At 42.5% G+C, this 11,508-nt stretch overlaps 1 protein-coding gene across 1 annotated transcript in view; it reads left to right on the plus strand.

The window, feature by feature from the left end:
* The first annotated feature begins 462 nt into the window (after positions 1 to 462).
* slc27a6 (solute carrier family 27 member 6) overlaps positions 463 to 11,508 on the plus strand; it is a 54,897-nt gene continuing 43,851 nt past the window's right edge. The window contains exons 1-2 of the mRNA XM_086096214.1: positions 463 to 1,030; positions 8,223 to 8,432. Coding sequence (XP_085952340.1) covers positions 544 to 1,030; positions 8,223 to 8,432 — 697 coding nt within the window. The 5' untranslated portion in view covers positions 463 to 543. The remainder of the gene's footprint in view (positions 1,031 to 8,222; positions 8,433 to 11,508) is intronic.

The following is an 11,508-nucleotide window of genomic DNA, read 5'->3' on the forward strand; positions in this document are numbered from 1 at the left end:
ATTGAACATGCACGTTACAAAATATAAGATGAAGTTAAAATAAAAATTTGAAGAAAGAAAATAATTAATGTTAGTAGCTACTCAAACGGCTTGTATTTACGTGTAATAATTTTAAGCAATGGCATCATTACCAGAGCTCAAGCTAAAATTACGGCTCTGGGTGATCTAAATTGGTTTAAAAATAAATTATGATAGACATAGTGTTAAAGCAAGGAGCGACTCCTGTTCTTTCTTAGTGGGTTAAAGATTTAGGCTAAGTTTTACATCACATCAACAGTGCGCTACGCTGAAATCTCCCCGCACCGGAAAGTTGGGTGCACTCATACGTCGAATTCAGAAGTGATTTGTGCATAGTCAAGTGTGGACGGGACACTTGTACCGAATTACTTTTGTTTTGAAGGTAACGCTTCCGGTATGCTGGAATCTTGTTGTGAATGTGCTACTGTTTGTTTTTACGTCACTCTCGGTCGATGTTTATCACACTGAGCATGTAGGTGGTGCGTGGTAGTAGTGGACTGCTGAGCTCAAGTATCCGCCACAGAAATGATGCTCTCCTTTGCCTGGATCTCAGCTCTAGTCGTGGGTATTGTTTCCGCTCATGTTTTGCAGAAACTTTGTTTCCCCTACTTTTGGAAAGATGTTTTCTTTTTTTTGACTTTGTGCCGGTATGGTGTGAAACTGGAGCTGTTCAGGCTGACGTCTAGAGTGTGTACAGTCCTGGACAGGTTCATCCAGCAGGCGCACCGTATTCCCGACAAACCTTTCATTATCTACGAAGGGAGCGTCCACACCTACAAGGACATTGAGCAGCGCAGCAACAGATTGGCAAACGTTTTCCTCCAGAAACTCAATGTGACCAAAGGCGACTGCGTTGCCATGTTCATGAATAACGAGCCCGACTTCGTCTGCGTTTGGTTCGGACTGGCAAAGCTAGGATGCCCTGTTGCTTTTCTGAATACAAACATTAAGTCGAAGTCGTTGTTGCATTGCATCAGCAGCTGTGGAGCCAAAGCTGTAATAATTGGCGCAGGTAAACATATGCTTTTACATACTTGTCATTTGAACTCACTTCTGCGACTGTCGTGGAAAACTAATTCTGGAACAACTAATGAAATGGCGTATTTGGGGGAATTGTGTAATTTCAGTATATCAAAACCATTAGGATGAAGTTTCATATTGCGCTAAAATAACTTAATTTGTCATTTTGTTGAATTCGAAAGTGTCCCCATTGTGGGACAAACGTTATCTTATCAGTAGTTTAACTGTTATGACCTCATGCCTGCCGCCAAACCCTAGCTACGAATGATATGAAGCTAGAGCACCTCCTGTTGGTCAACAAAAATATTCCAAAATAGTAAATACAGTATTGTAGTTCTTTCTATGCATGACATGTTCAGATGATTTAGAGCACCTTTGTTAAAAAACAATAAATAACTTTCAACTTTGATTTTCCATAATTTGGTATTATTCTGTAAAGGGCATACTTGACTCATTCAGTCATTTTCAGCATTAAAAAGTTAATATTTTGTCTATAATTACTTAATTATTTTTCACGTTAATTAATACTTTTAAAAAACAAATTTTGAAACATGCTGTTAACTGAAAATGACATCACATGTGCTCAGGAAACAGGTAGTGACTAATCACAGCTCACCTGTTTTCTGGGTTTGGTCATGTGATGTTGGCAAACTTTAGCCATGATTGGTTATCTATTTCCTGAGCACGCGTGATGTCATCTTTAGTGGACAGCAAGTGGCAAAATGTGTTTTTAAAGGTATTAATTGTACATGAAAAATAATGACGTCACATTAATTATAGACAAAATGTTATCTTCTTACTGCTAAAAATAGCTAAATGAGTCAAGTATTCCGTTCAAAACAACTTGAACAATGAAATTACTGCAGAAGGTAAACATCAACGTTCCAACAGCAGCTTTATAAAAATGACATGCATCCACATTCCTTTCAAAATTTATTATTGCGGCCAACTGAGTTTGTAAGCATAAAAGCAGGCAGGCATATGATGTATAATTCTGGCTAATATTTCGTTGGGGAAGCGCTGCAAATCAAATAAAAGTTAAGATTTTACTTTTGGCCTCAGCCAGGCTTTGATTAGGTCAATGTAGACATAGACCGAGTAGGTTTAATCTCTACAAATGATGAAATAGCTTGTTCACTGATAAGCATACAATATTGAGAGTAATCGCTCAAAGAAGTACACGGTGTGGTGCTAAATGACTGCAGTACAACTGATGCTTTATTTAAATACTGTATCTACCTCTTTCTCCAATTTGTCTTCCTTTTTTCTTCCCCTGTGTTCTGGGTATTTTCACAAGCAAGTACAATGAGCTTGAGAAGGGGGTGGAGGGTATGTGTTTCCATAAGTGCCAAAAATATGCCTTTGCGCCTATGTCTTATGTGTATGGGTGTGTGAGGTGACATATGTCTGCGTCTATCGAACGTTGGACTGTCCTTGTGACCATGCTAGTGCATATACTAGTGCATATGCTAAATGTATATGCTATGTGTCTGTATGTGTCTATGCTAGGTGTATATGCTACATGCATATGCTACCTGTTCATGGTAGGTGTATATGCTACGTGCCTAATGCCTATGCTAGTTGTATATGCTACGTGTTGTTGGACAATGTCATTGCCACTTGTTACCTTGTGTCCTCTGGATGTGCCGTTTTGACAACGTGGTTATGCTTTGGTACGGCGGTGGCACCGGGCGCGGCGCCCGTACTGGTACTTTAGCTTCCACATCGGTTCGGAGAGCTCTGTTGGCCGAGGACGGCACACTACGCCAGCTCCAATCGATAAAGTACGTTAATGGGGCGTAACGTATTTTGTCGATTGGAGCTGGTGTAGCATGCCATCCTCGACTCCTTGTCACCTAGCATATACAATCGACGTCATATACACCTAGCATGGAAACAAGGACAGTTCAACGTTCGATAGACACAGACATATGTCAAGTCCCACGCCCATAGACGTAAGACATAGGCGCACCAACATATTTTTGGCACTAATGGAACCCCATAGGAAGGTCTTAATTGGTCTTATCAGTGCTATTAATTGGGCATTGCTTTACATTTGAACCTATGTGAGCATTTCCATTTTTAGTTTAATGACCCTCTGTTGCGTAATTGGCTGGCTAACAACTGTAAAAACTTGATTTACATGTTTCGTTAAAGCTAAAACTATGGATGGATAAAAACAGTAAGAACATTATATTGAAACAGTCTGCTTCTGTCCTAGTTTCACTGGAAGAATTCCAGGTTGTTGATTTAATAGGAATTACCATGGTATTACCATGTGACAGGAAAAGTTCAACTAAACAAGCATGATGCTGTTTAAGAACGCTGTCCTCTCAAGCCGTTTGCAAAGGCAGGAACATTGGAATAGCTGGAATCATTCAGTAACTTTGCCATGTGTAGGTCTTGGCTATGGGTACAGAAATTGGAATATTGTGCCAGTTTTTCCAAATGCAAAGACTGATAGGGAATATTGAGTATCTAAATGTATGTAATAGATTTAGAATGTTTTTGTATGTCATCAGTTTTTTCTCTACTGCCAAATATCTACTCTAACAATGTGTAAAATACAGGTTCTAATACTCAATTTAGTGTAATGTATTTACAGAACAACAATTTTCCCAGGTCTACAATGGTTGTAGCTGTTGTCATTATTATGAACGTTTTTTTAAAGGGGAAGTCACAAATGTTTTTGTTGTTGTTGTTTTTTTTTTTACAGTATGGTGTATGCAGCCCCATTAGGCTAAATACAGTATTCTGATGAATATTGTGTTTGAGGAATATGAAATAAGCAGCAAAATGCGCCTGTTTTTATCCATCACAGGGGGCGGCCATTTTGCATTTGCATTTTGGTAACAACTAATCACAGTTCACCTTCAGAAAACGTAAACAGAAAAAGGTGAGCCATGATTGTTTGTTAACTGAGTCCTGAGCAACTGTAATGTCATTTTCAGCTGACAGCAAGTGGCAAAATGGCCGTACCCTGAGATGGATAAAAACAGGCGCATTTTGCTGCTTATTTCATATTCCTCAAACACAATATTAATTTGTGAAGACATTTGTTGATTATGGTGGAGCAGTTTGTGTGTCCAAATGATCCGAGGGGCTAGGTTGTTTGGCTTCATGGTAAATAGAGTGTGCTTACTGTATAGTGGTTTATCAACACCACGTGGTGCTTAAAACGCTTACAAAGCCCAATATTGACCCATTTCTGCACACAACACAGTAAGCCCCACTGGGGGTAAATTAGGGTTCAGAGAGCCAGGTTTCAAACCGGTGGCCCTTCATGATCAGATAAGTTGACAGCCCCTTTACCAAATTAGCCACAGCCACGTTAATGCTGCAGGTCAGTGGCGCACAAAGGAGGTATTGCGTCATATGCGGCGCATAGGGGCGTGCCAGAAAGGGTGGCAAAGTGATGGGAAGAAAATTCTTTTGAGTATGGGTTTTATGTATTTATAGGATTAGGTGCCCCTCTGCTCCATCACCTCTTCCCCTCTCATCAGTGATACCCTCCAGAATTCAAAGAGAGACATTTTAGGAGGCAAAAGAAGTTCCAAAATGAAATTTTGAGCACTTGCCATCATGAAAACGAACCTGAGAGGCACTTTAGGTGCACGGTAGTCCTGCAAGAGTTGTCTGACAGGTTATGCAATCTTCAGGCTGTGTCAGACAAATTTATCACTAAAATGGAGCACATGACAAAAGCTGAGCTGGAAGAATCAATTACCAGATATGCCCTGATTACCTGTGATGTTTCCAGAGATATCATTCAAGAAATATACCCAGCAAGCCATCTACTAAAGGGTTATAAGGCTATTCATTCCGAGCTGCGCTATGCGAGGCCGGTCGCGGGCCTGCTTTGAACACTAATTTTTTCAAAGTAAACGCTTCGGGCCCCGAGGCGGGACACCGCAGTCAAGGGCATTCCGGGGGCTGCCGAGCGGCAGGGGCTGGGACAGACGGTGGCTCGCCTCGCGTATTGCAATGCCAAATTTGTTCTTACAAGAGAATCTAGATCTGGTGTTCCCAAATTTGACAGTAGCCTTTAGAATATTGCCGACCATGCCTCATGACCATGACTGTTGCATTTGCAGTGCAGAGAGATCCTTCGGTTAGCTTAAGCTTATAAAAACATACCTCTGTTTGAGTATGAGCAACCGACAATCATTTGGCCCAGTTATTAAGGCAAGGTTTATTTCATTTGATGCCATTCTTAACAAATGGGCGAGTCCAAAGGCATGACTCGTAACATTATAGTGGTAACATTGTTATATAGTCAGTTTCCACTACAGAGAAAGTATTGAGCAGTGAGTTCTGCTGCTGTTACATGATTTAATACATTATTTTTAGCGTTTTGATTAAATAATCACGTATTGTGATGTGTATGTAACTTAAAATAAAAGTAAAATAAAAGCTGGTGTGCAAGGTAGAAAAGTACCAGTCCCCTTCAGAGGGGGTGAAATCAGAATCAGATTTAATAGCCAAGTATGTAAAAACTAGGGTTGTCTGTCAAGAGGGTGGAGTTTGGTGGAGGACCCAAACGCAGGGAAGCAGGGCAAGGAGGCAGAGGTGATGTAAAAAAAATAAAAAATAAAAAAAGGAGTTTACACACACACACAAAGGTGATATAAAAAAAAAAAAGGAATTTAACTCTATGACTGATCTTTCAAGGTCCACAGAAAAACCAAAAACACCTAAACAGTGCTTTACTTCTATAAAACACTACCACCAACAATGAAAAAGTGTTTTTTGATAGCAAAATAAGTTTATTTACATTCAACAACAATTTGACAAAACAATTTGGCAAACTATTTACAAATGTGTACAACTGTGCATGTGTGAATGTGTTACTATTTACAATTGTGTGGATGTTTCAACTACACAATTTTTCTTTTTGTGTGGTATATTGTGTAATACTCCCCTGCGTGCAAGGGGACGCAGCAGGATTTGCACCACAGATTAGTTTCACTGCGATTGCCCCTTTGCGTGCAGACCCTACACTTTCTTGCCGGCCTTTTTTTCCGGGGAGTAGCAGGTATGTACTGCAGTGTGTGTTTGGCCATGTTGCCATCGAGTCTACTCTCAGGATCATGATACGGTGACCTGGTGTTACGTCTGGCTTCCTCATGCCCTTCAGTTCCTATACCTGCAACAACTTCCTCCTCCTCCTTGTCTTGTGGTAACAGCCACCCTCTCACCACCTAGCCGGATAAACTCCAAAAAGTGTTGGCACTTCCCAGGATTTTTTGTTTTGTGCAGGATATATGCATTGAACATGCGTATTTGAAATAGATAGGCAACACATTTTTTGTGCCATTTCAATGTTTTCCGTGTGAATAGGTGGTAAGAGATGTTCTGATCCATCTTATCCACTCCATTCATGGTGGCATTGTAGTCCAGAGCCAGTGTCTTCTCCGTGATCAGACTGTACCCACTCCTCCGATGAATATGCATTGGACTCAGGGTACTCTTCATCGTCCGATTGAATGTCCGCCTGTGCAGAAGTGCTCGGTTGTGCACCACGTTATCCGGCGTTAGCATCACTAGCCGGTGAGGCTTTACGACGTGGTCGAAGCCGCCACGTCAACGCTTCAACTTCGGTGTCAACCTCGGAGTCACCATCATCATCATCAATGTGCTCTTTAGCACTGGTCGATGCTTTTCGTCTTTGAAAAAATGCTCAAGCGTGAGCTGCTTGCAACCGGTCGCCATTTTCGCTTCCTCAGCCATTCTCCCCTCAACACTCTAGCTCCACCTCACTTCTTCTATTACTGACTCCTACCCGATCTTGTCCAAAAAGAGTCATCGCTGCCATCTAGTGCCCATAAATAGTCATTATACTAACTAAATCTGCTTGATACTTTGAGCACAGCTGGCCAAGGCTTTCCTCCACCCGTTTTCATTAAAAAACATAGTTAACGTCTTTTAACGTTTTTGGCGGCACTCATTTGGATTTTACTAAATGTTATTAAACGTTTTTGCCGGTCAAAGAGTTAATTATACAAAACAAAAGCGAACTCCAATTGGCAAGTGAAATAAAACGCGAGGAGGACAACAAGGCAAAAAACTGGCAGCATGACGGGAGGAAAACGACAATGAATTGACGCAGACAGAGGGGAGACAGGAGACTAAATACACACAAACACACTAATGACAAAACAAGACACACCTGGGGCAAGACACAAGTGGCTGAGGGCACTGATTGGGCACGAGGAAGGGCAGGATTACACTTAACAAGCCCAAGAGAGACACACAAGGAAAAACAGAACCCAAACATGACAGTCTCAAAATTAGTGCATTAATTTTGAGTTCCTTAAACAGCACAAATATTTGCAACGCGCGACTTCCCCTTACTTGGAAAGCCTGTACTGGTGGATTCCCAGTCACAACGCAGCAGACTTGCATGTCAAAGTTTAGCAGTAATAAATGTAATAATAATATATAATATTTGAGGTGACTGGGGTCAAGTTGTATTTTATAATTCTAAAAATGTGCAAGTTACTTTATGTTAAAGATTAGATAGCTCTTGATATGAAGAGAAAAATTTCACCAATGTCTTACAAATGCAATTATGCCATCTAGTGGCAGAAAAATGACCAACACAAATCAATATCACACTCGTTTTTTACAGTACTGTACAGTTCTTTTTTTTTTTTTAACTAAATTTTATAATTGATAATTTCATTAATTATGAAATTACTGTAGCAATGATTAAAAGATGCAGCCATATTTATATTAGTTTTACAGCAGGTGGCAGCAGAGAATAAGAGATCAGCCATGTTGCAACAAGCTATTTTCCCCAGTGTTTTCAAAAGGTTTGTGAATAATGAAGGGGGTTGTTTAAGTAAAAATGGCTGGGAGTGAATGAGTTAATAATGCAAAGACAGTATCCAATTAACAGCATTATATGTGCCACATGTAATTATGTCATCATTATTATGGTATTATGTAGCACTATACTTGTCTGACCTCTGTGCAGGAACAGGATACGTTTTATCAAGATGGATTAACTAAAATCAGTTGTATGAACCGAAAGGCGATCATCAAAGTGTCTACAGTGGAACCTCGTTTTGAAAAATGGATTCAGTTCACGGAGCAAATTTATTCTTGAACCAAGGTTCAACTGTAATCATGTTTTGTTTTTGTTTTTTCAATAAATTGTGACATATGTTTCCTTCTCTCAGATTTAGTAGAGTGTTTTGATGGTATCCTAAGCAACCTACTGGAGGACAACATTCAGGTGTGGGCAATGAAGAGCCATTTTGAAGGCACAAAGGTGGAGTCCGTGTTGGATCACATAGACGCTGCCACTGACAAACCTTTACCAGCAATTTTACGTGCCACCACCTCTCTCAAATCCCCTACCCTCTACATCTTCACCTCTGGAACTACTGGTGAGTATCACCTGCTGTGTTGGGCGGTCAAAGCACGGGGACATCTGTCAGGTCACACACAATCTCTGCATGGATGATAGTCGATATCACATTTATTCCCATAGGAAACAATGAACTAGAATTAATCTGTTCCTGGATAAAATTGTCTCCGTCATCAACCTTTATTAACAGTGCAGGTAATACGTTAGTTGTCCTGATCAGATGACATGATTTAAAATTGGGGCCAATCACATCATTTTGTAGTTAATTGGTATTGGCTTTTGCTTACACGTTGGCCAGTCAGGTCCAGCTGAAACATACAAAGAGCCACCAGGTTGGCAAAAGGAACCCATTTAATCGATGTACCAATTATTTTTTTCTTTTGCTTTGATTTGTGAGAAAAAATCAAATATGAGTGCTGTTTGGTGGCAGTGAACTCAACTCACTTTGCAATAAGCAGCAGTTTGGAAGATAGTGAGCATTTCCATCCCCCTTAAATTGCACTGTCAAAGTAAACTTAAAACCAAGGGAACATGTTGCGTATTTAAAACAACCACATAGCTATAACAAACAAAGCAAAATACCATAGACAGGCTATAGCGTTAATGTTGGCATGTTATAACCTTGGCTGCACATAAGCATCGGTCTTCCGGTCATGTTGGCGCAGCACGTCTGCGACACGGGCTCCGTGGAAAGCTGCAGTTCTTCTAACCTTTTCCTTATTTAACTTTTTAATTTTTTACTTTTTTAAATCATGAGCCACTTGCTCAATCTGTCCGCGACTCCTACCGCGAGTTACAGCACACGTCGGGGCTCCGAACGGAGCCTAATCTACAACAACAACTCATGGCGTGTGTAAACAAAAGAACAAAGGAACGACATGGCTTTGTTGTCCTACATCAGAGACGCGCTCTGGGCCCTCCGCTCAACAGGCGACACACCACCCCACGACCTGCCGGAGGAGATTCAGCGAGCAGACCAGATCCTTGCTGCTCGGCAACGTGAGGTCCTTAAAGAGCAAGCTGGATGAGCTGAGGAGCCTCACCTCAGCCTGCCGCGAGCACCGGGACGCCTGCGCCATGGTGTTCACGGAGACATGGCTCCACAGCGACATCCCAGACTCTGTGTGTGAGATCGAGGGATTCTCACTCATTCGCGCCTACAGGACTGAGGCGTCGGGAAAAAGCAGAGGTGGGGGCGTCTGTATTTACATTAACGACAACTGGTGTCGGAATTACGCGGTGCGGCAGACCACCTGCACTCCCGACGTGGAGCTTCTCTGCCTGAGTCTGAGGCCGGGTTACCTGCCGAGGGAGTTTGGAAACATTTTCCTCTGCGCCGTGTACGTTCCGCCCAGCGGGAACGCCGCCAGCGCCGCCGCCTTCATCTCCGACTGCGTTCAACAACAACTGCGACGGTGCCCGGAGGCCCCGGTTTTCATCTTAGGGGACCTCAACCACTGCAAATTGGAGCCGTCTCTCCCGGGTTTTCATCAGTATTTAAAATGTGGAACAAGGGGAGACAGAGTCCTGGACAAATGCTTTGGGAACGTGAAGAACGCATATGTGAGTAGAGCCCGCCCCCCCCCCCTCTCCAACTCAGACCACAACACAATTCACCTCATCCCAACCTACAAAACAGCTCTCAAACGCAGCAAACCACAGAGGAAGACTGTTAAAATCTGGTCTCAAGACAGCATTGAGACCCTTAAAGGATGTTTCCTATGCACGGAGTGGAATATCTTTCATGGGCTGGATGTGGATACTGCTGCTGTGACTGTAACTGACTATATTCAATTCTGTGTGGACAATATCATACCAACAAAGGAAATAACTGTTTACCCCAACAACAAACCGTACATTACTAAGGAGGTTAAAGACTGTATTAACCGCAAAAACAGGGTATTTAAGAACCAGGACAGAGCCCAGCTCAAACTGGTTCAAAAAGAACTTAATTACATGCTTAAAGAAGCAAAAAGGAAGCACAAAGAGACTATAGAACAACACTTTGCTGCTAACAACTCCAAGGAAATGTGGGACACCATGAGGAGGATCACCAACTTGACTCCTGCTCAAAAAGGTCTCAGCACCCTAAATGACCTCCAGAAGGCAAGGGAGCTGAATGACTTTTATTTAAGATTCGAAACTCAGGACTTCTCCTCTGAATGTGGGGAGGTCCTGAGGTCCATTCCAGTGAATGAGCAGGACTCAAGGCTGGTGATTCATCACCATGATGTCCAATCTGCTTTTAGGTCTGTCTGCACAAAAAAGGCCTCAGGACCGGATGGGATATCTGCCTTTCTGCTAAAATCCTGTGCAGAGGAGCTCACAGCGGCATGGCAGCCCATCTTCCAGAGATCTGTGGACTCACACTCCATTCCCAGTCTCTGGAAAAAAATCAGTAATCACCCAGGTTCCTAAAAAACAATGTCCTGTGGTCAATAATGACTTCAGGCCTGTGGCTCTAACTTCTATTGTCATGAAGTGTTTCGAGAGGCTGATGGTGACTCTGCTCAGGGGGGAGGTGGATGCACACTTAGACTCCCTTCAGTTTGCCTACAAGCAGGGTCACGGCACTGACGATGCTATCAACAGCATCACACATCTGGTCAGCAAACACCTAGACGGCCCTAAAGCTTATGCACGTGTGTTGTTCGTTGACTTTAGCTCAGCGTTCAACACAATGCAGCCGCACATGCTTTTGGGTAAACTGAAGGAGATGAATGTGAACCCGTACATCTCGAGGTGGTATCACTCCTTCCTGACACAGCGCACACAGCAAGTCAGGGTCAACGGCTCCCTCTCGGAACCCAGATTGATAAGCACAGGCGCCCCACAGGGCTGCGTCAGCTCCCCGGTCCTCTTCACGTTGTACACAAATGATTGTGTGACATCACACCCAGAGAACTTTATCATTAAGTTCTCTGATGACACAGCTATCGTCAGCTTGCTGCAGGCCGGCGGTAGCCCACTGGACTATTTCTCAGAAATAGAGAAATTTGTCCAGTGGTGTGACCAGAATCATCTTGTGCTCAATGTGGGGAAGACGGAGGAGGTGATATTTGATCCAAAAGCTGTTGGTGACCACAGGCCAGTCG

This window comes from Leptonotus elevatus, chromosome 15, assembly GCF_054856555.1.
Source record: "Leptonotus elevatus isolate MCC_2025b chromosome 15, RoL_Lele_1.0, whole genome shotgun sequence".
NCBI lineage: Eukaryota > Metazoa > Chordata > Actinopteri > Syngnathiformes > Syngnathidae > Leptonotus > Leptonotus elevatus.